The sequence below is a fragment of the Anoplopoma fimbria genome, chromosome 5 (genome assembly GCF_027596085.1).
Source record: "Anoplopoma fimbria isolate UVic2021 breed Golden Eagle Sablefish chromosome 5, Afim_UVic_2022, whole genome shotgun sequence".
NCBI lineage: Eukaryota > Metazoa > Chordata > Actinopteri > Perciformes > Anoplopomatidae > Anoplopoma > Anoplopoma fimbria.
In genome coordinates this window covers 8740057-8767630 of record NC_072453.1, presented here as the reverse complement: position 1 = coordinate 8767630, position 27574 = coordinate 8740057, and the positions used below count along the sequence as shown (strand labels likewise).

Sequence of the window (27574 nt, the reverse complement as noted above, 5' to 3'; positions counted from 1 at the left end):
TTATTATTTTCTTGATTAATCGTCTGTTTATTATTATTAAATATAGAAAAATGTCCATCATAATTTCCCAGAGCCAAAAGGGGCGTTTTCAAAATTCAGTCTAAAATCTAATCCAAATTTGGTTTAATATCACAGAAGGTTAATCAAAACAGTAAATGTTCATGTGGAAAAAAAAAAAGCTGGAGCCAATAAATTCTAATGAGTCTTGTTTTGAAAAAAATCACAATATTAAAATAGGTGCAACTGCAATATTTGTTTTGTCAATTGACTAATCTATGAATGATGTCAGTTCAATTTTTGTTTAAATACTTTAGAGAGTCCGACAAAAACCACGTCTCACTTTTCTTCTTCAGGTTATGGAATAGAGAATGGATGGTATGAAGTGGACCTTTAGTTATTTTTTAACTACTGTTTATAATGTCAAAAATGAACTTTCTTGCATTTCAATGTCTTAGAGTGGTATGTATTTAAAGTTGTGCCATACAGAGAGGTGTTTCTAATATTTTGCCCACCCAATTTATAGAAATGAGGGTAGTCTAAATCAGCTTAAAGGGAAAATTCTCCAGCTGTTATGTGGATGTCTAATCAGTATTGATGGTAAATGTAGTCACAGCTCGGCGAGAAGATGAACTCAGTTTACTGGGTCAATGCTGCAAACAGTGAAGAATTTATTGCTTCAAGCGGCGACATTTACCATCAACACTGATTGGATGTCGACATCAAATTTGAGGAATTTTCCCTTTAACCTTAATACAGAAAACAGCATCGCACACTACAGTCTCCGAAATGACCATTTACAATAACTGAACATTGTAACCTTCATGATGGTACTTTGTATTAGACTGCATTAGTTGTAGCTAGATAACAAACTGGTAACTTAATAAACAATTTAGCATGTTAGGTTTCGCCTTTATAGCCTTCTAATGTGTATTCAAAGCAACACTTTTCTTTTCAGCATACTCTAATGAGAACGTTGCCCTTGTCTTTTATTCACATTTTACATTTGAGCTGATTACGTGGAAACAATGCAAGGAATGTCCTTCACATAAGCTCTGATGCATAGAAAAGACTTAAAGGCAGCATATTCATAGTTCACGTTTTCCAGTTTCAAGTTAATGCTTATTATAGTGTTATTCAAATAATTACAAAAATAGAGCTGAAATGAAAAATATCAGTTCTGTTAGAACCAGGAAGACAAAACATTTGCTAAATATGCAAATTTGCTGCCATCCAGATTTCTATATTTTGCTGTCGGGGCTTGTGTCTCTCTCTGTTTGTCACAACACATTCCTACAACAGGCGATATAATCTGTATTATCTTTGGCTCTAAAATGATCTCTGGAGCCCTGATGGTTGGCCTGGATGCTGGAACTGTGAAATAGGCCAATTTAAATGTTTTTGAGATGCAGGTCAGCATGTGATTCTGTCTCGGTTTGCTGCAACTTAATTAGGTCGTTGGAATGAGAGTAGGTTGATTATTTTTTGTCTTCATAATTTGACAGGGCTTCTCTTAGTTTCTCACTTTAAAGGAAAAGTGTGTAGAAGTTAGTGGCATCTAGTTGCAACCAACTGAACAGCCATGGTGGCCTTCAGGTAACCTTAAAACGTGAAAGACTCTCTCTAGTGTTTGGTTTGTCCGCTCTGGGCTACTGTAGATTCATGGCGGTGAAAAGGACCCCCTCCCTATATAATAAACATATTTTTCTAGACTTACGAAAAACACAACGATTTTTAGTTTCAGGTGATTTAACTATTAAAAATGTCTGCCAATAAATTCCCGTTTTTCCTGCACACTGTTCCTTTAAATGGCGGAGCTGACAGTATCCTCATAAATACTTCTATTGGATTGTTGGCCTTCTGTAATATGTCTTTATTGGTTGATTTTTAAAGAGTATAAGGAGTTCTGTGACATGTGTAACCCTGATGAGGGCATCTGCCAAAATCACATTGGTTGTATAGAATCTTCTATTTAACACTAAGCCCATTATGCATGGAAAGGGAACGACATGCAGTACATGATGGTAGGCCCTGTCCTGAAAAAAAAACACCTGTATTTCCACCTGTTCTTGAGTCATAAACACTTAAGAGAAACAATTTAGGTCAGTCTTAGAAAATGTTTCACTAGAATTGTTTCTCACTTGCCTCTCAACGCTTCCGTATAGCTTTTAGAGGACAAAAAAATAAATAACCTTGAATGGCTTATTTACTACTTAATACATTTGGAGTAGCAGCTTTAAAGATCCCAAAAATACTCTTTATTTCTTCGTTTGAGTAACATTTTTTCTCTGCTCTCCTTTCAGATCATGCAAGCGGGTCGGTGCCCAACAGACGAACTCTCGTTGACTAACTGTGCCGTCATCAACGAGAAGGAGCCCCAGTTTGAGCAGTGAGTGGGATTCCCTCTGGAGGAACAGTTACATCTGGGGTCACTCTAGTTCTCTCCCACACTAAATCCTTTCTGGTTTTTTTGTTTTTGTTTATCTCTGCAGACATGTGACTGTGCGCAATTTAGCCCACATGTATGTGTTCACCTTGAGGACGCATCCCAGCGTTAACTCCGGGACCATTGCCTTCAGTCTGCCACAGGTAGGTTTAAGTGTTTTGTTCTCAATGATTTACTGTTTGACCTGTGCATCGCTGCTAAACAGGTTTCTGCAAGAGTGACATCAAGAGTGATTGATTTCGTCATAACTAACTAACGTTTCTTATAAAATGAAATGGCACTATGTCTGTATTTTCTGTCAAACTACTTTATTTATTTGATAGGGGATTTTCATTAACAAAGCACCTGTGAACACTTGCATGGTGTTGAATGTAGGCTTCAGTTTGTTACGCAAACATTGTATTGTTTAAAAAGAAAATAACCGTATGTGAGGTGATATTTACTAAAGTCAAAATGTTCTTTAAGTGTTTGCTGGTTTTCTCTTCGGGCTCTTTGTTTGTCTCAACCTGTCTGTCACTGCTTTTTCCCTTTTTTTTGCCTTTCTCTGCCTGCTCTTCCTCCGTCTTTACGGCAGCTGCCACGACACACAGGTACTACTGTAACCTCCTCAAGACGGTCTTATTTTACCACCAGAATACATTGACTCATATTTGACATTTCAAAAACACAGCTTGTGTCATAAAATGCAGTGTTGTGAAATAAGACCATGTTGCAGAGGAACGTTGCACTGATGTCTCTGGAACGCGTAGTGTATAGCTGTCCTTTTGTTCTGATAACTGTGCTCTTCTGGTAAATGTAATGGCCTTATTGATGGCTAACTGTTGTCCTAATACAAAAGGAAATAATGAGACAAGGAACTAAATCAATCACTTGCTTTTTTTTCTTTGCAGAGAAAATGGGCCGGCCTATCGATTGGACAAGAGGTTAAAGGTAAACTTTACGTTTAAAGACTGCTTATATTCTCGATTTTCCTTATCATCAAATCCAACTAAAGGAGCAAAAACAGCAATGAATTGATCCGACTTAAAAGTGTTGACTTCGTCTCCGAAACCTGATATATCTCAGTCCTCTGTGCCATTGAGCTCCATTTTCAATGAGCCACATTTACTACCTTTACATGCACAAAATAATCAGTTTTTTATTCAGTATTCCTCCAAAGTTGTTTATATGCTAACGAAAATGAATATACCACAAATATTCCTGTTTGCATGCAGTCCTGCATACTCTAATTTAAGTCAAACTAACATAAGTGTGCATGTAAAATAGTCACTGTTGCACTGGATGACATTTTCCTTCATCAACACTCTCTGTAGTTTATTTTGACTCAATCCCACATACACACCGTCCTGCTGCCACAAATACTCACTACTGCACCAACTGTGGATTAATCCACTGCTGAAAATAGTCCCCAAGAGAAGCACCATTTCCTCCTGCTGGAGTAACATCTGCTAAAAAACTATAGTGACCGGCGTTACATGAAATTCGCATTTTCTAATAAAATGAAACTGCATATTTGTGACCTATTTTTTTAACAATTTACAGATACATTCACAGTAAAATGCCACACAAGGTGGTAACATTTTGAAAAAACTGAATTTATTTTTTAATTTCAAGCTTTAGAATAAAAGCAACCTTTCTGATTTTTTTTTTTTTATTATTTTTTTTTTTTGTGGAAATATGTATAAATATTTCAGCTACTATATTATATTTTGACTTAAGCATCTGTTTGCAGGTAAAATAAAAAAAGTTAATTTATGCTACTGGTTGCTATTGCGTACCTCACGTGTATCTACAAGCTGCACAGACTTCAGATTTTTCCTACAACGTCCTGTCAGCCTTTTGTGATGACCGCCATTCATTTGTCATCTCTTTATCACCGAATGCCTTTTGAGTCAAATACACCACGACACGTCAGAAACACAAAAACATCAAACCTCAGACTTTGAAGGATTCATGCATCTCTCATGTGACTGACTTTAAAGGCTGCAGAGAACCATCTCACTGTGCTGACTTCTGACAGTCATATACTACAGATTACCAGCTACACATGGGGGTCAGGGGGTTTAGCTATTATCCAGGTGTCATGATCAGGTGGAGGGAACATGATTTACCCGGCGTAGGGAGAGACAGTCCAACAATATGGATGGGTGGTGTCACTGCACATCTGTCTGAGAGGCTGGCCGGCATCCAGAGAAAGACAAGAACTCTTCTTTGATGAAATATTTTCGCTCAGCTCCCTGAGGCCAAGCGATGCCCCAAATGATGGCCGCTATTATGATACTGTCTGCATATCAGACGGAGTGAGAAGGAGGAATGAAAATATAATCCACCGGGTGAAAAGAAGCCTCCAGATACCTTCATCTTTCTTCACATGGTCTTTTTTTTATTATTTGATCAAAGAAAAATCTCTGTCTCTCTGTTTTATAACAACAGAATATCTGAACATGAATGTATTTCCATGGTTTGGGTGGAATGTTTTCAGCAGGGTAACTGTGATATGAATAATTCGTATGTTAATTGTCGGCTGTAATTTTCCTAATTACATGGCAGCGGTGGAATTATCAGACCAATCTAGAGGAGAGCCATTAAACAGTATATCTCATTTCCATAATGAGGCATTAGCAGCAGTTTGAAGACATGCAGACAATTTGAATAGAGCACCGCAAATCATGTCAAATCCACGAAATGCCTTTTGTGTTGCTGATTTGTTCCTCTTGTTAAACGATAAAGGAATCACTGTTTGATGCCGTCTAACAAGGTAACCTCTCAGACTGTACTAATGAGCTGAGACCCTGCTGTTTAGTTTGTGTCTGATTGGGGAAAAAATCAAAACATAAATGCCAGAGATGTGATTTACAGCTGTTTGTGATATTCAGAATATTGGAGGATATGGAGCTTCACTATGAAGCAAATGTGTTTTTAAAAAATGATTCACCGTTTCACTACATATTTGACTGTCAGTCAGAAATGGCGACATCTGCTGGCCAAGTATTGGGGCATTTTGTCTGGATGGATTAAATGTGAGAAACGGTTGTGATGCGCTGGTGGTTTTACTGCTTTAATTTATCATTTTTTCGTTCTGCAAAGCTTGTATTATAAAAACAAATTACCTTTAAATACTGTGCAAGATTCACAGGAGCATCGCGTATTCAAAACCAGTGCAACACCTCCTGTGATGTAATGTTTGGCGTGGTTAAAAGCTGATGAGTCAGATGTTGTGCCACAAAAATCAATGAATGCAGCTTTAATTTCAATTAGACAGCAGTTCAAAGGAAAGAGGAGGACAGTAAGAGAACAGGATACACAATGTGAGTTGCACAATTTTTGAGCTGCTGGGCTCCGAGGAAAACCACCACTGAGGGGCCGCTGCTGTAACGTCAGATTGAGTGAATACATACCTTAATTGTCTTACCTTGACGTTCAAATCTGGACAGGAACAATTGCTCACCCCTAGTGGTAACAAGATTGAAGCAGTTGTTTGATCACTTGTTGCCCCTACCGGTTGGTTAAGAGACAAAACACGATATAAAACAGTCAATAAAATAGTTTTTTCAAAAATTGTGGATCACCACAACGACAAGACGTCCTTGAGCAAACAGTCATAAATGTGCACCAAAAATATGAGGCGACTGGGTCCAGAATGATGTGAGATAAGCTGCGGACAGACAGACTCACACACACGACCGAACGCATGATCCCCTCAAGTCTTAATGCCTGGCGGAGATAATAATCCAGATGATGTTGTCTAAACTATAAACCTTTTTCTTTTTACCTCCTAACAGTGAGCAACTACAACTTTGACAAGTCCAAACAGTGTATCAGCAGCATGACGGTGGAGATCGACTTCCTGCAGAAGAAGAATGTGGACAGCAACCCGTACGACTCCGACAGCATGGCCACCGAGTTCCTCCAGCACTTCAACAACCAGGCCTTCAGCGTCGGACAGCAGGTGCTTTTCACTGACAAGATCTGACATACTTATTAAAATTATAGGATCATAGGATATTAAATTAAAGACCTGGATGTGTGTTCACAGAGATTGACTCTATCTTCATTTTTTTGTTAATTTAATGAATGATATCTACTCTACTACTACTATGTTCCATTTGTTTGTTGTAATTTAATGTTTTTTTTCTGCCCTTATATCTTTTTTATTTTTTTCTAGTTTGTGTTTAGTTTCTGTGATAAGCTGTTTGGTTTGGTGATAAAAGACATGGAGGCCATGGACCCGAGCATCCTGAAAGGAGAACAAGCCTCTGGCAAGAAACCGAAGGTATGTGGAGAACAATCTGTCACCGTACATTGATCATTTTATTGATCAGCTTCAGTTTTGTTAAAATCACAACTTAAACAGATACCAGTACTACTACTTTATAGTCACTATCATGTCATATAATTGTATTTATACTGTATACACTCAATCAGAAAGGCAGACACATTGAACATTTATTTTTTAAATGCATTTTTTATTATTCATTTAAATATTTTTTGGGGGAGAAACCTGAGCACCAGGAGAAAACCCTAACATGAATATGATTGATTGAAGTTGATAATTTGGAGTTTCCAATCAGCCTAAAGTGAATATTTTTGGGATTTTGTGGGAGGAAACCTGAGTACCAGGAGAAAACCCAACGCAGACACAGGGAGAATATAGAAACTCCACACAGACGGACGGGTGGAGGTGTCTCTGTGAGGCTGCAGTGCTAATCACTGAGCCACTGTGTCGCCCTGATTGAGGGGGGGGGGGGGGTGTTGATGGAGGTGGTGATGGAGAGGGATGGTGGATACAAGGAAGGGGATAGAGAGGTGGGAGAGAAGGGAGGGTGGAGAGGTGAAAGGGGGAGGAAGATGTAGCTACTGGTGTTCAGCCTCAGCTGAAGAACCAGCCTCCTCCACCTTTCTGTCGCCGTCACACGTTTTCTTCTTGTGCATCCGGCTGAGAAACCCCGTCTCCATCTTCTCCTCCTTCTCTTTCGTCTTCATTTCCTTCTCCTGCAGTTTTCTTATCATTTTCTCCAGCTCGGTCTGTCTGTCCTCCATCTTCTTGCCAAAGAAGCCTCTCCTCTTCTTCTTCATTTGGAGACAGATGTCCTCCAGGACCTTTTTTTCGTCCTCCACCTGTTGGACTTTGGTCTTCCAGCTTTGTTCTTTGTGGTCCAGGTCTTTGGTGGTCTTCTCCTCCAGACCTTCGTATTTGTCCTGCCAGTCTTTCTCACACTGGAGGAGTCCAGCTTGTTTGTTGCTCAGCTGGTTTTTGGTCTCTGTGAGCTTCTCAGAGACATCGTCCTTTATCTTGATGAGATCCAGGATCTCAGTGTCCCTCTGGTGGATCTGTTTCTCCATCTGGTCCACGTTCCTCTGGCACTCAGCCTGAAGTGTGTCCAGGCTCTGTTGTTTCAGGTCCAGGTCTTTGGAGGTCTCCTCTTCCAGGGCGTCGTATTTCACCTGCCAGGCCTTGTTGCTCTGGAGGAGTTCAGCTCTTTCACTGATGAGCTGGTTTTGGGTCTCTGTTAGTTTCTCAGAGACAATTTCCTTCTCTTTAATAAGATCCAGGATTTCAGTGTCCCTCTGGTGGATCAGGTCCTCCACCTTGTTCAACTTGCTCTGGTGTTCATCCTGAAGAGTTTTCAAGCTCTGTTCCTTCTGGTCCAGGTCTTCTGTGACCTTCATCTCCAGAGCCTCGTATTTCTCCTGCCAGGCTTTCTCGCTCTGGAGGACTTCAGCTTCTTTGTTGCTCAGCTGGATTTTGGTCTCTGTGAGGGTCTGAGAGAGACCCTCTTTCTCCATGCAGAGATCCAGGATTTCAGTGTCTCTCTGGTGGATTTTCTCCTCCACCTGGTTCACCATCCTCTGGTGTTCAACTTGAAGATTCTCCAAGCTCTGTTGCTTCTGGTCCAGGTCTTTGGTGACCTTCATCTCCAGAGCCTCATATTTCTCCTGCCAGTCTTTCTCACTCTGGAGGAGTTCAGCTTCTTTGCTGATGAGCAGGGTTTTGGTCTTTGTGAGGGTCTGAGAGAGACCCTCTTTCTCCTGGCAGAGATCCAGGATTTCAGTGTCCTTCTGGTCGATCTGCTCTTCCACCTGGTTCACCTTCTCCTTGTATTCGATCTGCAGCTTCTCCCAGTTCTGTGTCTTGGCCTGGTTCTTGGTGAACTTCTCCTCCAGAGCGTTGTATTTAGCCTGCCAGGCTTCCTCGCTCTTCTGGAGTTCAGCTCCTTTGATGCTGAGCTGGTTTTCCTCCTGGAGTTGGAGACTTTTCTTTAGATGGGAGATTTCTGACTCATATTTCTTAATGGTCTGTTGGCTGTTTTTGTTTTCAGCCGTGGTCACCGTCTCTTTGAGGACTCGAAGACTCTCCAGATGATTTACTCTCTCCTTAGTGACCTTTAGAAGTTTCTCCAGACGGCTTGTTTTGGCTTTACCTTCTCTGACGCTGCGGCAGAAACTCTCCCTTTCAATCAGAGATTGTTTCTTAAATACCTCCAGTTCGCTGAGCTGAATTGTCAGACTGTAGAGCTCATCGTTAGCTCGAGTAAGAGCTACTTTGAGGTGATGTACCTTTTGGTCCTGATGAGCCCTAGCCCCGTTTCTCTGGTTGTTTCTTCTGTCCATGGCACCGTCTGTAGCAGACTGTAGGTGTGTGAAGAAGACTTTGGTGTCTGTTGAAGACTGTGGTCGTCTGTTGAAGACTTTGTTCGTCTGTTGAAGACTGTGGTTGTCTGTTGAAGACTGTGGTCGTCTGTTGAAGACTTTGTTCGTCTGTGAAGACTGTGGTCGTCTGTTGAAGACTGTGGTCGTCTGTTGAAGACTGGTTGTCTGTTGAAGACTGTGGTCGTCTGTTGAAGACTGGTTGTCTGTTGAAGACTGTGGTTGTCTGTAGTAGACTGTGGTTGTCTGTAGTAGACTGTGGTCGTCTGTTGAAGACTGTGGTTGTCTGTTGAAGACTGGTTTTTCGTAGTAGATCGTCTGTGAAGTAGGTCGGACTGCTCTGCAACACTTGCGTTGATACGAATGAAAGAATCTCTGTTGATCAGGAACTTAAAGGTTTTCAGTCACAGAGTTCTAGAATTCGTGATCAGAGCCGGTTCCCTTGATGACATCACAGAGTCAAACCATGACAGGAGATGCATTCCATCCCCATGGTTACGACAAGGACTACAAACCCAATATGTCGTCAAGTATAAAGACTACAAAATCGCAAAAAGTGGCTGAACAATGGCTGAACAATGTTTATCCAAATAAAATATATATTTTTAAATATTTTGCACACACTGTCATATAAAATCTGATATAATTGGTGAAATATATTCAATCCATATTGTCCAGTTCTAATCTGGAGGAGAAAGTCAACTACTCCATTATATATGAGGTCTTAGAGGCCTCTGTCTTCAGCCAATTTCTGGTAATATCATTTTTTACTCATCATTAACATACCTTTTAATATATTTTTGTCTCCAAATCTTCATGTTTATTTCTCCCCAAATATAATACCTCAATGTAAGTGGAAAATTTACCCTCAATATTTTCTCCATATGTATCAAATTAATTGATTTTAATGAATACAATTATTAAAATCTCATCTAAAATGAAGTTCTAAGTGTTGCAGTTTGATGTCACTGTACCATTGTCACATAGACGGTTTTTTTCCTCAGATTCAGATCGGTTTGTTGCTGGGAAACAGTCAGGTGATTTTTGAGAAGGCCGAGAGCTCGTCCTTGACCCTGATTGGTGAGTATCAACAATACTCTACCTTACAACCGGTGCAGATGTTGAATACAGCCAATAAAGCTGACATGATTGTAAAAAGGAGATTCTAAAATCATTTAAGGCACACACTCATTTCTAAAGAAATAAAGGTGTTTTTAACAGCGATTCTCCACAAAACCACAAGGTGGCACACTTTACTCATTTTGCTCGGCTTGCTTTTCCTTCCACATTTTGTTGGCAGTGTCACAACATCAGTGGCCACCTGATGGGCATTTTACCTCCTTAATAAGGTTAACATGGGATATATTCTGGTTATATGAATATTGAGATAATCTATTTAACACATCAGTTAAAATAAAAGGCTAAAAATGTGTACTTGCCTTGTGTAAAATAAAAAAGCAGCTGTTTCACCATGTTAATTACACTGCATACATTTGTTTTGAGACACAAAACAACTCCTGTAATGGTTAATTAAAAAACACTGCTGTTTCCTGTGGCTGGGCAAAATCTATATATGATAATATATCGTCTTTCAATGTCCTATCGTGATGAAATAACATAACGAGATATATATGACACACAAGTCTGTTGTCTAAATTTATATTAACAAGCACATAATAACTCAGTTTTTTCCCAAAAATCTGATAATTTTGCACTTAAAAATAATAAAATAGTTAATTTGACAAGTATTTAATTCAGACAGGAGACTACAAAAATAGGTTATACCATGTAGGTATTTCCTGTAGAGTATTTATTTATTGAATTACCAAAAAACATGCTATATTGTGATATACATTGTTATCTTCATATGAAATTACATATTGATATAGAAGATTTTGTCCGTATAGCCCAGCCATACTGTTCACATAAGAGTAGATAGAAGTGCTTTTTCCAGTTAATACTCATACAACTTTAGGCTCTTCTTTTGGAGCTAAACTTTGTATTGTTTGTTTTTGTGTTACCCCTCCAGGGAAAGCCAAAACCAGAGAGTCTCGGCAGTCCATCATCAGCCCAGACTGGAACTTTGAGAGGATGGGTATCGGCGGCCTTGACAAGGAGTTTTCTGACATCTTCCGCAGAGCCTTCGCCTCACGAGTCTTCCCTCCAGACATCGTGGAACAGATGGGTGAGTTTCTCGCTCTTTAATCCCGCCATCACTTCTTTATTTGCCTTTTTGAAAATATTTTATAAGATTTGCGTGTGTTGGTGAGGACATTTTCATTTTTCACGTTTTCATCCATGACTTCTCTGACAGTCTGGCTCAAGTGTGTTTAAATATATTTATGGGTACTTCTAAGTGTAATTATACAGTGCGGTAAGCAGATCATAACGCATTAAAAGTATGCTTCTAATGCATTATATACATGGGCGTCATGGAAAGTTCTCCCAAAATCACCATAAGGTTTTGAGAAACACTGTTGTCTGTCTTTCAGCATTCTTCTGGTGGAACAAATTAAAAAATACCTGCCAAAAGATAATCACTGTTTTCACTTATTATATTCAGATTGTGTTGAATCACTAAATCAACAGTATGACAAACGAATAATTCCTTTGAGGGAATGTTTTGCCGGCTGAATCACAGAGAAACCCAACGCTCAACGAGTAGCCGACAAGTTAGCGTCAACCACGACTTTAAAACCCCGACAGTGATCCCCACACACACTCATTCATCGTTCTTTGGCAGCTGTCGGATAATGACGGTGACTCACTTTTTTGCAAAGGCCATCAAGGTAGTCGTCTTTGTGACTCATGCACAAAACCCTCTCTACCCACACGCACACATCAGTCATAATCCTTTGCTCCCAGACCTCATAGTCTTGTGAAAACCTGTTGTAAAAACCATGCATAATTGAAATCTGGTGCACATGCCCACAAGCGCTCCGGGGGTCTTGTGGCAGCGTCCAGCGGCGTGCGAGCTGACCTTTCAGCCGGGCCGCTTGTGTGCGGTGGTCGGCCTTTTGTTGCGGCCAGCTGGCTCCCGTAATGAGATGCCGAGTCCCGATAGAGCGTCCACAGCTAAAAGGTAGAGCTGTAATTGGGAGCCGCGGGGAAGCAGGTGATGACAGTTTTTCTTTTTTTTTTTGTGTGGCGGAGCAAAAGTCTGAAAGTTTCACCTTGTCTCCCCTTTGCTCCCAGAGAGGTGAAGCAGGACAGACAGATTCTACTGTGCTTTCTCTTCCAAACACAACCACATGACTTTCAGACAGACCCCCCAACCCCCCACCTGTCATCCTTCAGCACGCCAAAATGGCAGCTCAGATGGTTATCATGGGCCTCTCAATTAGTCTGGGCTAAATGTCATTAAGCAGGTGCAAAAAGGCCATTAAAGGACCTACAGTGTAAACTTGAGCAGAGCTTTCAGTCTCCACACTTGATCTTTAAGGAGACGGAATTAAACGACAGAATACAGAGAGGAGAGAACGGGGGTAATAATTGTCCATATTATGCTGCTTTGTAATTAATGCACGAGTAATAATACATTTTATTTAGTAAAAAACACTTTACAAAAGGGATAAAATAGAGATAAATGTTTTAAAACATACATCACAGAAATAGACAATATGAGTAGTTTATTTAGAAGTTCCATCAGTCCGACTTCACCACAACAAGATGGAAACGGCCGTTCAACGTCCAGAGTGGAAGACGCATAAAACACAACAACAGATAAATATGCCAATAAAAAATCCTGCAGTTACAACGTTCTGTTTTTGTAGTTTTCTTTTCAGTTGGTGATTTTGTTTTGTCCCTTTTATGCCTTGTGTAATAATAATAAGAAAAAACTACAGCCAATATTAAACCAAAGGAATAAGGCAAATAGTTATGTAAGACTTCAGGATTAAAGGTCTTCTGATTGAGCTTCACTTAATGAACATTTGAGCTTCATAACTAACAGAAGCATTTTCTGTGAATTCGCTTCGTTTCACTTCCATCCCTCTCCCCCGGTCCTGTGTCTGTCTCCAGGCTGTAAGCACGTGAAGGGGATCCTGCTGTTCGGACCCCCCGGCTGCGGTAAAACCCTGATGGCGCGACAGATCGGCAAGATGCTGAAGGCCCGCGAGCCCAAGATCGTCAACGGCCCCGAGATTCTCAACAAGTACGTGGGAGAGTCCGAGGCCAACATCAGGAAGCTGTTTGCAGACGCAGAGGACGAACAGAAGAGGGTGAGTGGAGGAGGCGTTACATCGTATACAGCATGCACTTTAACTTTTATTATAGTACATTAAAAACTGCACTTAGCTTCTTTTTGACTGCATGAACTTCCTCATGGACTAAGAACCTTTTGAGGAACTCATTCCACCGCACAGGCCAGAGTCTAAATGAAGTTTTGAGGACATTTTGACCCCCCAAAAAAAGTCCTGGTAAGGCTCGTACTTTCTGAGAGCACAGGAACTTTCGGAGTTGAGTTTGCAGGGATGACCGTGACTGATTGGTCAAACACATACTTCAACTTGTGTACGACGAGGATAGAGCATTTCTTGGTGTTTGATAATATCAAAAGTAAAGTTTAGCTTCGAAGACGGCTCCCCCATCGTTCTGAAAAAGAAAGAGAGTTATTTTCTGATTGTTTCACGGAGGTCACGTTCTAAAGCACAAATAAATAACCATCCAACACTCAACAGATGATTTATGCTCTTATCTTCTTTTTCCTCTGCTGCATTTCATACATTACATCCCACCTGCATCAGTAAATAAATACTTTGCAGCAGTAAATTTCGTCACAGTGAGGCAAACCCTAGGTATATTTCTTATTCAACGTGTTCTTCAGATGAAACTGGCGGGCACACTGAGCTGTGTTTACCATCCGACTATTAGCAGTCGAGGTCTTAAGACCACCAGGAACTTCTTGGTGGAGACGCGTCTTAAGTGAACTTTCAAGAGAAGTAGAATTTAAAGCAGAGCCAAGCAAGAAACGAAAACCCCACATGTTAACGTTGATAAATGAGTCTGTTTCATTACAACTTCCAGATGCTTCACTTTACCTGCGATACTTCACCTTTGCTGAACTTATTATCTACTCATCAGAAAAAAAGTCTGGTTTCGTGAAACACAGATAAGCATGTCATCTGTCAAAACAGCAAAAAAACCTCATTTCTCCAGGAGTGGAGAGATCTGCCCTTTAGCCAGACGTAACTGTAATAACTCTGGTAAAGTTCTGTGTGTGTGTGTGTGTGTGTGTGTGTGTGTGTGTGTGTGTGTGTGTGTGTGTGTGTGTGTGTGTGTGTGTGTGTGTGTGTGTGTGTGTGTGTGTGTGTGTGTGTGTGTGTGTGTGTGTGTGTGTGTGTGTTTGTTGAGGGTTGTGCAGTGATAGTCGGGTTTGGATGGGGAGACACTAGCGTCGAGCCGCCTCACTCTTCACCAGCTAATGAGGGGCTGGGCTGTCTTTGACCTCCTATTATACCTCCCTACACACACACACACACACACACACACACACACACACACACACACACACACACACACCGTCCAGTCCAGTGTGTAATAAGGACAGCTCCACACCTGCTTTAAATGCTACGGCTGAGACTGACGGGTCTGTAGATGGAGAGATAACCCCCCACCCTGCTGCTCTCTCACTTTTCTTCCATCTGTCTCTCGGTTGAGGGTCAATGTTTTTGGGACAGGATGAAAGATTAATCATTGGCTGTGTCTTTGTCTTCTTTATGTCTCTGAAAGAATGCATTAGAGGAAAATATTAACATGATTTTATGTATTAATTAGAATTATGTGTGGAGCCACTACTTAAGGTTAAGCACATTTGTAGAAATAATTATTTCTGTAATTTGTAATAAATTCAACATTATGTTTTGTGTGTCAAATTAATTCATTACTTTGGGTCCAGGCTAAATAATTATAAAAAGGAATTAAATGTTAAAAAATACTAATCAGCCTCTGTTTGGAGAGCCAGTTCGTGTTTTTTTCTGTTTCTCTGTCTTGCATGAGCATGATAACAAAACCTGTAAAATAGTATCATTTTATTTTTCATTCAAAAGTCTAAAAATAAAAAATTCATTGCATGTTTTGCTGATACAAGGGTAACATTCACATGAATCAAAATCAGTGGATTTATTGCAATTTAATAACTTCACAAGGCCCAAATTAGAAAAGTTCCAGCTACCAAATTGTCGAGTTTAATATATTTATTGGTGACTCTCAAATCTTCTAAAAACTTACAAGAACACATACAAAGATATCTGTTATATAAATAGAATATAACTATATAAAATATATACATTTTCTATTGTAAAATGTTCTATTTTATCTCTTGACTTTCTTATTGTTTTGCACCAAAACTCCGAGACAAAAACATTTTTATGTGCAAAATATACAACTTTATGTTTTCTTCAACTTTTAATTTCTTTAGAGAATAAAATCAACTGAATTTTGGACCAAACAACTATGATACATTAAGACCTTGAAAATATTTGAATAGTGCCCAATAAAGTTTGGGAAACACTGGAAGAACACATCCTGGAGGTTTAAGCAAAGTTTTAAGTAAATAACATCAACTGTACATTTGTATCGTGCGAGAGGAGCTCATTATGTGTATAAGACAATAGTAGATGGCTCATATTTCCAGTTCACCCAGTAACCTTTCTTTCTTTCTGTCATTTATTTCCCTCCTCGCCTCTCTGCTGCACAGCTCGGTGCGAACAGCGGCCTTCACATCATCATATTCGACGAGATCGACGCCATCTGCAAACAGCGCGGCAGCATGGCCGGCAGCACGGGAGTCCACGACACCGTGGTCAACCAGCTGCTGTCCAAGATCGACGGAGTGGAGCAGCTCAACAACATCCTGGTCATAGGTGCTCAGACACTAAATAAACACAGAGTAACACACAGGCTCTCTCCCTTGAACATCTGCACTCTTAACTCATCCCTCCCGTTCATCATTTTTCTCTCTGTCCCTCTCTCAGGTATGACCAACAGGCCTGACCTGATAGACGATGCCTTGCTGAGGCCAGGAAGACTGGAGGTGAAGATGGAGATTGGTAAGAAGTGGAGAACGCACTGATGGGGTTTCACTCTGCTGTTAACTCTGTACAATTTATCTCCGTAGACAGGAAAGGGAGTTAAAACCCAGTGTCAGAAAAAGCAGTACAGCATGTCTTTTACAACTTTTTGTTGTAGCTTACAGTCCCGTACGTCCCCTCTCTTGCTTCCAGGGTTACCGGACGAAAGAGGCCGCGTCCAGATTCTCCACATCCACACGGCAAAGATGCGTCAGTACGAGCTGCTGACGTCCGACGTCGACATTAAGGAGCTGGCGGCGGAGACGAAGAACTACAGCGGAGCCGAGCTGGAGGGCCTGGTCAGGGCGGCGCAGTCCACTGCCATGAACAGACATATCAAGGTATTTATTATATAAATGTGTCCATGTCCGTTTACTCTCTTTGATTGGAGAAGAGGAGTTCTATGAGTAATCAATTACTCAGTCTACTATTTTATTCTACCGGGTTCGAATCTGACCTTTCGCTGCATGTCGTCCCCCTCTTTCTCCTCCTTTCCAGTCTTTTTTCAGTTGTACTATCCAACAAAAGGCAACAAAAAAACAAAGAATAGTCTTTTTTAAAGAATAAAATATATCAGAAAATGCCAATATATTAAAAATGTTACATATTTAGTCAGATCAACAATCGCAAAATGCAAAGATATTGAAACAAACAACAAACACATCTTCACATTTTGAAAAACCACAGTCAATGAATGTGACGCATTTTTTGCTTGACAAATGTATCACGAATGAATCAGTATTAGTTGACCATTTGATTTATTCAACACGTTGTTTCAGTCGGATGTGCAATGAAATGTTAAAATCTCCGTTTTTTTTTTGAATGTTTTTTTAACCAAAAACTTATTCAAAAAAACACTTCAAGACAAGAGATTCAATACATTTCTTTATTTTAGGACTCATTCCTGCAGCACTTCTGCAAATCCATATTACAATAAATAAATAAAATCTTTGACTCTTTTTTAAAAATGCTTTAAGTTTCTTTTTTTAAAAGCACTCACTGGATTAATGCTTTGTGTTGCTAAGTTTAAGGTTAAAGCACCTTAAACCTATCAACACAAAGCATTAATCCATGCCCTCACTTAAGTGTTTTATCAGGTGCATAGGCTCAAATCTACACAGCTCAGTGGGACGTACAGATAAGGTGAAGTTCTCATCTGTTAAGCGTTCACACACACACACACACACACACACACACACACACACACACACATATGCAGCAGCAGATATTAGAGGGTGATGATAAACGACAGACAAGGGCCTTACACATGTCTGATGGCTGTGACGTTGCTCCTCACTCCTCTAAACACTTCTTCTTCCCTCCTCCTCCTCCTCCTCCTCCTCCTCCTCCTCCTCCTCTCGGTCCGACCTTTCTGCTCTGAGGGAGTACATTGTCTGCTGACACATTGTGCAACTAATCATGCAATACTTTGTGTAATGGGTTTCATTAACGGGGTTGGGGGGGGGGCATGGAGTTCATCTTGGAACGAAAAGTAACTCATCATCTGCTTGTGGTTCATCTTGATTTGTGTTTGTGTTTGTTGCAGGCCACTAACGTGGTGGAGGTAAACATCGAGACTGCAGAGAAGCTGCAGGTCAGCAGACTTGACTTCTTGACCTCCCTGAACAACGACATCAAACCTGTAAGTCGCTCCACGTCGCTCTCTCTATCTCTGTTCCGTGTCTCCTTTTATTTCAGTTTCAGATATGTTTTAATTTATAATAAAGTATAATACAGAACACATGAAAATAAAGCTAGAGTAATGCATTTCTTGACAATGTTGATGGTTATATTTGTTGAAATGTTCTTTTACATCAGGACAGCAAAAAAATAAATCAAATGTTCTGACAATTGTTTTGTTTTTAATCTGGTATATTTGGTTGCTGCATGGTTGTAATAAGCCTGTCCAATCCTTTAATTTGGCCCAAATTACTTGAAATTTGTAGTGCTGCTAGCTGCTTTCATTGGAAAAAGTTTCTCAAAATGACTAACCCTATCTTTAAGCTAATTTAGAGAAATAGACGAGGAAACAAATCACATTTAAAGTTAGTATTTTCTTTCTCACTTGACACAACACAGCCAAACAAAAACCACAACCTAAACTCTTTCTCCAGGCCTTTGGCACCAACCAGGAGGACTACGCCAGCTACATCATGAACGGGATAATGCGGTGGGGCGACCCGGTGTCGGCGGTCCTGGAGGACGGGGAGCTGCTGGTGCAGCAGACGAAGAACAGCGAACGCACGCCGCTGGTGTCTGTGCTGCTGGAAGGTAGGACTCACACACACAAACGTCACGCAACGTCCACCGTCGGCATTGCAACAGTTTAACGCACAATGAAAACTGGAAGGTTTTTTGTGTCGCTACAAACAGCTGATTAGTGATTGGTCCCCTTCCTCAGGTCCACCTAACAGTGGGAAAACAGCGCTGGCCGCTAAGATCTCTGAAGACTCCCAGTTCCCCTTCATCAAGATCTGCTCCCCCGACAAGATGATCGGACACTCGGAGATCGCCAAATGCCAAGCCATCAAAAAGGTAAAACTCACTTCACAATGAAAAAAGGTGAGTATTTAAAGTTATAATCTTGCAGATTCACATTTTCACATTTTCAAAGTGACTCTGGAAGACATTTTTACATTGAAAACATTTACACACGCCCTTCTGGAGTCTAAACCAACTGAAACAAATCTCTCACTTTTTTAATATTTTCAGGTTATGCATAAATACTGTGTTGCCTATTTCTGCTGATCTAAACCTGTCTTGTACTTTTATTCGCTTTAATAGATATTTGAAGATGCCTACAAATCCCAGCTGAGCTGTGTGGTTGTGGATGACATCGAACGTTTGTTAGGTAAGATTGAAAGTCACTGTTTTGTTGCATTATTTTTTATTTGGAATGGGCATTAAATTGACAATTGCTAATAGAAAAATGATCTCTCTCATCAGACTACGTCCCCATAGGCCCTCGTTTCTCCAACCTGGTGTTACAAGCTTTGCTGGTGCTGCTGAAGAAACCTCCTCCAAAGGTAACAAACGCCGTGTCGTGGTATTCATTTGTAGCACGCTCACTGACCGGTTGCTAGTCCCTTGGTGGCAGAAAGAGGGCAGCAGATCTTATGGATGCCAGCGCACAAGTCTTGTGAGGAGTTGTTGGAGGTCTCTGGCTGCAGCCGGCATGTGTGTGTGTGTGTGTGTCTGTGTCTGTGTGTGTGAGAGTGTGTGAGAGTGTGTGTGTGTGAGTGTGTATGGTTATTAGCGAGTGTTTTGGTCCCGGCCCCGTTGTGCTCTCAGTGAATGGTGGTGGTGGAGACCCATTTCTCATAGTTTCTTTGGTTTGTAGTGTGTGTGTGTGTGTGTGTGTGTGTGTGTGTGTGTGTGTGTGTCTGTTGTTGACGGGTTCGTGAATGAGAGTATAGCCCACTATATGGCTGCATGTGCATGAGAAGTGGCGCGGGGCCTGGCGCTGAATGCCTGGCTCTGCAGTGCTCCTCTGGGGTTGTAAAGCGCTGGGCCCAGCGGGGTGCCTGGGGCCGGGGGAGGCCGGGGGAGGCCGGGGGGACAGGCAGGAGAAAGGGCTCTGTGAGAGAGCCAGGACCTGGCAGCGCCGCCGCCTGTGTGGCACCTCATCTGCATGCAGCATCGCAACCCCCCACGCCATGGGGGGGCAGCCGGCAGCCATAATCCCCCTGTCTACTCGCCACTCCTCTGCCTCTCCTCCGTTCGTCTTCTCCTCCTGGTCCTCCTCCAACTTGTCGGCTTAGCGGAGCTACATTTCTCTGGCTCCTCTTCTTTCTCCTCTGCTGTTTGTCTTCTGTTGTGTTGTGCTCTGTTCCGTTTGTCCTGTTGTTTTCTGTTCCCCCCGTGCTCTTGTTGTGACTTAAAGCCCCCCGTACACTGTCGAACCTGAAGTCGCACAATCATGAGAGAAATGTGGTGAAACGGCGTTTTCTAGATCTCACCGTGAGACACGTCTACCACCGGCCGAGGAGAGCGTTGGCGATGTGATACAGCCAAAATCATCTATCATGATATAGGCTGTTTCATATCTCGATAACAGCATATATCACTACATACCATGTTTTCTGTTCATTCAATAAATAAATAGTCTATATTATACAACCATATGGTTTTGTAGACTCTTGGGATAATCAAATACTTGAAGATTGTTGGCAAATGAGTACTCTCATTTAATTAAGAATGTTATTGCAAAATTATCAGATTTTCTCAGAAATTTGAGTCAGTATGTGCTTGTTATCATAATTTTAGACAATGTAATCTTGTATCACAGTATCGAGATTTATGGCAATTCATTATAAAAGACGGCTTGCATCAAAACTCAGATGACGGCATCATAAATTCAGGACCAAATTCTCAGTGTGACAGCTGTTATTAGCCAATTTATTGGAATAAAACCTGAAATAATGCGGAAAACATTTGGATATTGTAAGGCCAAATGCTGTTTTTTGTTGTTGATGTCCTCTGCTTGCACTTTTGTTTCTAATTTAATCAATACACTCAACATTAATCATTGCACATGTACTTTATTTGACGCATTTCACACAGTCACCCAGCACAATAGCTGTCATCTCACAGCATGTGGTCCACAATCCATATCCAAGAATCTCCATTTATATCCACACAACACAAACTTTTAATTAAGGCCACGCAACTGTTAAAAAAAATCTGCTTCTCTTTCAGGGTCGTAAGCTGCTGATCATTGGCACCACAAGTCGTAAAGACGTCCTCCAGGAAATGGAGATGTTGGACGCGTTCAGCACCACCATCCACATTCCCAACATCTCGAGAGGAGAGCAGCTGGTCGAGGCCCTGGAGGTAACAGACACACACACACACGCACTTGACATTTACTCCGTCAGTGAAGGTGTTAAATATGTTTTAATGTGTATTACTTATAAGTTGACAAACTCAGGCGAGTCAACATTATTGGCTGATACTGTTTGTACCGTTTGAATAATAAAATCACCTTTTTTTTAATCCCATGCTGAGTACTCTCCTCTCTCCGTCTCGTCACTGCAGCTGTTGGGCAGTTTTCAGGAAGTGGAGCGGGCCAGCATAGCTAAAGCTGTGAAGGGCCAAAATCTGTGGATTGGCATAAAGAAGTTGCTCATGCTGATTGAAATGGCCGTGCAGGTGAGGAAGAGAAACTTTCTTTTAGTCTGTAAACCACTTTGGCTCAGACTGAAATGTCTCAACAACTATTTGATAGATTGTAAGGACATTTTTTTTTACTGGTATTTAGGGTTTTCAAAAGATTGATCCTGAGGAATTTGGTGATACCTTAACTTTTGTTCTTGCGCCACTTTGACGTTAACATTTGTGGGTTTTAAAGGTGACACATCATGCTAATTTTCAGGTTCATATTTGTATTTTGGGTTTCTATAAGAACATATTTACATGCTTTAATGTTCAAATAATACTTTATTTTCATTGTACTGTGTGTCTGAATATTCCTGTATTCACCCTCCATCTGAAACGCTCTGTTTTAGCGCCTGTCTCTTTAAGAAAAAAGCCCAGTCCGCCATGATTGTTTCAAGCGTGTCAGAGAACTACGGTGACCTTGAAGGAACATAAAACTGTGAAAGACTCCATCCATCTCTAGAGCCAGTTTTTGGTTTGTCCATTCTGGGCCACCGTAGAAACATGGCGGACTCCCGAGATGGGAACCGCTTCATATGTAGATTTGAAGGGGTCATATAAGCTAATGAAAACACAACAATTCTTAGTTTCAGGGAAACACAATTATGAATATATTAAATTCCTGCCAAGTAATCCCTCTTCATCCTACACACTGTGCCTTTTTAATGTTTTGCGTTTTACCAAATCTTAACTTGCTAAACTTCGATGGTGAACATTATACCGGCTAAACAGCATGTTAGCATTTTCATTGTTAGCCTGTTAGCATGCTGACTGTAGCATAGAGTTCAAAGCCCTGCGATGCTGAATAACAGCCTCACAGATCTGCTAGCAATGCTGTTGACTTTTACTTTTGGTTCTTTCCAACATCAATTTTTTTTTTTTTAAACTAAACCATGCTCTTATGGGAAATGTAGTGCTGGTTTAACTCCATGTGCACTGGTGGTATTAAAAGATAGAAAGGTCAAGTGGACTTGTGTGAAGGTAAAAACAAATAGTTGTTTTTGTAATAGTGCAACCTGAACTCCAACAGCCTGTCCCTCCTCTTCCTCGACACATCTGGCCGGCATTCTCAACAGTCAACATCTGTCTCCGTCCCAGAAAAACTGTCATCTATTAGCTGGAATGAAAAAATAAACTGGGTGGCTTTCACGATGATTTGTTGAGCAGGAGGATCCAGAACATCTCTAGTTCACAAAGCGTCCTCCAAACGGTTTGGATTCAATACATTTAGAGTTATGAAACCGTGTTTTCTGCTCCGGCTTTCCAAGTTACATTCACATGTTCTGAATCAGAGGGAAGCGACTCATAAGAACAAATCATGCACACCTCGTGGTTCTGGTGCTCCTACAATTTAGAGAAAAATCAATGAAGATCAGTCATCCAACACATATGGCAGGTTAAAAAAAACCTGCACATTAAACTCATCCAACTGTGGAAACAGAGAAAAAAAAAACAGACCACCAACTCGCTGCAGATTCTTGGCTTCTTTTCAACACGTCGATTGTATGAATGGAGATGAGTCGAGTAGGTAAAAGTCTACTCACCTTCTTAAAGTTGTCTTTAGGGGTTTTGTGGTTTGGCCAAGGAGTTTTTTATTGGTTAAAAGTCCCTGTTGACATTTGTGTAGTTATTTCTGTTTGCAGTGTACCCAAAGGATTTACTTGCAAAGCCTTGTAGGGGTCATGACCCTGTCCAAACACCAGGATAATTTTTCTGTAAAAAGTTACGGACCAGTCATACATCACTGCCTGAGACGCAGTATTCCTGGGAAGTTTAGGCGGGTTTGCACCAACAAGATTTAACTTTTAAACCTGTTTAAATCATGGTTTAACTTTATATCGAGTTGCATCAAACTTAAACTTGCTGGAAATTAAGGATTATATAATTTAAACCTCTAAACCTAGATTAAATAGAATTCTGTTGCACCAAAATTTAAACTTTAATTTGAAATGGGATCCAGTATTAACTTGGACACTTTAGAAGGTTACATTTTTCTAAATTCTTATTTTATTTTGGTTTAAACTTGGATTTCCTTTTCTGAAATTAGTTTTTAGTTTTTCAACAAAGCTCTGCTTGATTTCAAATGTACTCATTCTTAATTTAGTTTAGCTAAACTCTGATCAAAACTAAACTTGGATTAAATGAATCCTTGTTGGTGCAACACAGCATGTGATTAGAATGGGAGTCATAAGGACTAGTTTTTACAGAATTTGAAGTAAATAAATGATTAATTTTGCTTAAATGAAAGCTCCTTTTTTAATAGTTTTACTGCATAAACATTGCACCTCCATTATAAAACAATGTTGCATCATTCTACATTATTCACCTACGCACACAGACTTGACAAGCATGTGGCTAACATTTAACTAGTTCTAACCTATTAAATAAGAACATCCTGGTAGGGTTCAGTTCTGTGTCAGAGGAGGAACACGTTGCTCCAGAGGATGCAACCTGACTGCATACTGAACCTTTTAAACTCTGCAAAGGACCAGATGTCGTGTCTTGTTGTCGTATCTGGATGAATTTCATGTGTTTGGTTTGGATACAAATATGCTGTATGTGTTGATTTATCATGGGAATACTATAGTTGTAAGTTCAAGCCATAGTCAGATAGGATTTAAAGGCTAGCTAGTGAACACCTGTTGCTGGTTGGCTAATGGCTAACACCAGTCACAAAAGCTTTCAGAGCTCTTTTTTTAATTGATTATTGCCAGCAGGCCTCCAAATATTGTCTGTTCATCAAAACAGGTGGCAGACTTTCAGCAGCAGAAAGTGACCTAAAAAGACAGTTGGCGGATGTTAATTTCTCCCCCTGACTTTGTGTCTGTGGTATGTTGATGAGGTGCACGGCCTGTTTGTTGAGGCTGGATGCTGTGTAATTGCTATGGTATGCACAAATGCAGCCATGTTTGCCCCCCACCCCCACCCCCTTTACTCTGAGCCTGAAGAAGTATGAATGTGTGTTTGCCGAGACATGCTGCAAACAGCCGCACACACACACACACACACACACACACACACACACACACACACACACACACACACACACACACACACACATTCGTACTCAGTCCTCTTCTCTTCATCTTTTTTCCTCTCATTCCGATGCTTCTGACTGCTCTCATGTCTTCACTCTAGTAGCTACAGGCGATTCCAGACGTACTGTAAGTTATTGCATAGGTTGCCATTAATTTTACTTCCTCTCCCCCCCCTCCCCTTCTCTACAATCCCTGTGTGTGTGTGCACACTGAAGCGTGAACTCCAGGAACCCGCCGCTGCTCCAAACTGCTTTCATGTTTCAACACCTTTGCTTCTGAATTTTCAAATGAAACAGATGCTCGTACAGAAAGAAAAGAAAACCTGCAAGTAAATGTACTTTAATTTCATTATAAGCACTAAGAAGTATTCTGTCTGTTTGTGTTTTTGTTTTTTTTAGATGGATCATGGATACAGAGTTAGCAAGTTCCTGAGTCTACTGAAGGATGAAGGAGCGTAAGTATTCTTTTCCTGTTTCTAAACCAACTCTTCAGTGACACTGAACAGGAGAAAAAGAAGTAGTTAGAAGCACCAAATGTTTACATTTTCATCATTGTATCAAGTGTGATTAATAATATACATTTTGTCTTTTTTTCTCCTTTGCAGACTGGGTTCTGATAAGTTTATCTAGACTCAGTGGAGCCACATAGTGAAAAAGAGGCATCCTTCAACGGTAAGACTGCAGGGCCGTCATCAGGCTGCATGGTCGCATTTACTACTCAGTATGTCCTGTCCGGGGTTAAAGGAGCTAACGTTGAAATCTGTAAACTGTATATGTGTGTAAAAAATGAATTATACACAAGTCGTGTCAAGCAGAAGTCCGACCAAAGAGTAATAAAGGCTAACTGAGTGTTAGCCTTATTTAAATGTGTTTAGCCTCTAAAAACAGACCAGTCTACTGTACAGATCGTTTAACACTGTACTGGTACAACTCTCCTTTATGGGTTAATGTGCATAAAATTAATTCCTAGAAAACTGTAGACTTGCATTTAAATTAAAATCAACATTCATCATCAATATATCATTTTGTAATGCAGATTCTACTATTTAATGCTGTTGTTTTGCAATTTAATGCTCCAAAGTAGTTGTATATTGCTGCTGTAATCCTGTAAATTTCCCCGCTGCGGGACTAATAAAGGATTATCTTATCTTATCTTATATTGTTGTAAAAGTCACAAATTAGGAGGAATAGCTTGGCGTTTTGGGAGACACACTTATTTGCTTTCTTGCCGAGTGTCTGATGAAAAGATCAAAACTTTCATGTCTGTTTGATAGATACGCTAGGTTAGAGCTAGCCACAAGTTAGCTTAGCTTAACACACCAACAGCTCAGCTTAAAGGTCTTTAGACACTGAGTGTTTTTTTTCATGCGATTAATTTGCAACAAATCACGTTGTGGCATCAAAATGTTCACTATATTGTACAACAACGCCGCTAAATTTATTACTCATTTCAACCCTAGACTAAGGCGGCGCGGACCAGATCCACTCCGTTTGTTTTTACCTTTCACAATAAAAGACTTGTACACTGTGTAGTTGTTTACCAGACGAATAATTCACAGTGTATTTTTCTAAAAAGGAAATTCAATTAAATATCTTACACTACCTTAGGCTGTACATAACCTCTCTACTGTTTCCAGTCTTTATGCTAAACTAAGCTAACTAGATGCTCTCTCTTGGCAAGAAAGTAAACATTTCCCATTAATAGTGTGGCAGTCTATCTCTTGCCTGTTTAACTGTATGGAAGTCCACAGTGGGTTTCTTTATTGTGGGCACCATAAACACTTAAAACAGTAAGAAACTTCACAAAACAGGATTAGAAAGTTCTTCAGATAACGGTTAAACTATTCTCCTATATCTGCGTGTTGATCATGGCAAAGTTCCAGAAGACATTCCCTCTTTTTTAAAAGTTATCTATCTGGCTAATCCTGCTCTGTGAGATGCGTCCCATGAGGACAGGCTGCCCAGGGTGACGATCGAACAACAACAACAAAAAAAAAAAAAAACTCTTAGCAACTTTTCCACTTGCAGCCAGAGCTTTGCATCTTCTCGTCTCCGCCTCGAGAGACGAACGGTATAGCTTAACGCGCGGCGGTGCCTAAAAATAGGTCGACTACACAGGTGCTCTCTTGTGGCGGCATGTCTCTCCTCTCACTTTTATTTGTCTCTGATCACTCAGCTGCGGAGGAACGGAAGCCTGAAAGAGGCTGAAAGGAGGAGGCGAGCGAGAGACGAGTTTCCATCCTCCCCCCCCTCTCTATCTCTCTCTATCTCTCTCTCTCTGCATCTTTTCCCTCCCATCCCTGAAGCTCTGTCTACGCTTCTCTCTGCACTGCAGCGTCTCTGCAGCAGCCACCAACCGGGCGAAACCTCCTCCTCTTCAGCACCATGTGAACATGTAACATAACACACACACACACACGAGCAGTGTTTGTGCTATCTGTGTATATTGCATTCTGCAGAAGGATAATGCTGTAACCTCCATGTGATGCCCACAGCACTTCTTTGGGATTTTATAGATATATATATTAAAAAAAAAAAAAAAAAAAAAAAGAGTCCAGGAAAAAGATTTTGAAACATTTCTATGGAAAGTAAATGTGCATTCACAAACACTAATCACAACACAGATTTGTAATTTGATCATTCCAGGAACTCTTAAAGATCTCCCTTTGTTCTTATCACCTTCTGTACTTGCTCTTGTTTGACCTTTTTTTTTATTTTATGAATAAATTAAATCTATTACTACTACTTACAAGAAACTCTGCATTATGTTTTATGAATGATGGGATGAATGACCAGCAAATGTTATATATTAACATACCTCACACCAAAGTGTTTTCTATGCAAAAGTATGTGAGTAAAATATCCACAGAAGAATACTTACTTACTCTCTATGAAAACCTTTGTGCCAATCTACCACCAGTTGTTTTGATTATCTTCCTGGCACGTTGAACTCCTAATGTCTTTATAATTATGATTTAGTGTAATTATCTCATTATTCGGAGAAATTTGACATCTCGTAATGAGATGAACCTACTCAGACATTTGCGGTTAACCTCCACGGAACGTTGTGCAATAATCACCGTACACTTTAACAAGAAAACACAGGCGACTATTTCACCAAGAAGCTTCTGCAGGATGTCTGTTCGGGCGACGGGGGGACTTCTCCCTCGGGTGCAAAGTAGAAAATATAATATTTTTCAGGAATCAGTAACATGAGCA

At 40.5% G+C, this 27574-nt stretch overlaps 1 protein-coding gene across 1 annotated transcript in view; it reads left to right on the top strand.

The window, feature by feature from the left end:
• The window catches only part of LOC129091093 (vesicle-fusing ATPase-like), a 28121-nt gene extending 1016 nt beyond the window's left edge, over positions 1-27105 (top strand). Inside the window, exons 2-22 of the mRNA XM_054598557.1 lie at positions 2301-2386; positions 2490-2586; positions 3334-3373; positions 6226-6392; positions 6609-6716; positions 10096-10171; positions 11121-11276; positions 13112-13311; positions 15789-15954; positions 16066-16140; positions 16315-16502; positions 17708-17803; positions 18276-18432; positions 18563-18696; positions 18946-19012; positions 19108-19187; positions 20860-20994; positions 21199-21312; positions 24755-24810; positions 24961-25027; positions 26532-27105. Of these exons, the coding sequence (XP_054454532.1) occupies positions 2301-2386; positions 2490-2586; positions 3334-3373; positions 6226-6392; positions 6609-6716; positions 10096-10171; positions 11121-11276; positions 13112-13311; positions 15789-15954; positions 16066-16140; positions 16315-16502; positions 17708-17803; positions 18276-18432; positions 18563-18696; positions 18946-19012; positions 19108-19187; positions 20860-20994; positions 21199-21312; positions 24755-24810; positions 24961-24985 (2223 nt within the window). The 3' untranslated portion in view covers positions 24986-25027; positions 26532-27105. The remainder of the gene's footprint in view (positions 1-2300; positions 2387-2489; positions 2587-3333; positions 3374-6225; positions 6393-6608; positions 6717-10095; positions 10172-11120; positions 11277-13111; positions 13312-15788; positions 15955-16065; positions 16141-16314; positions 16503-17707; positions 17804-18275; positions 18433-18562; positions 18697-18945; positions 19013-19107; positions 19188-20859; positions 20995-21198; positions 21313-24754; positions 24811-24960; positions 25028-26531) is intronic.
• Positions 27106-27574: the final 469 nt, after the last annotated feature.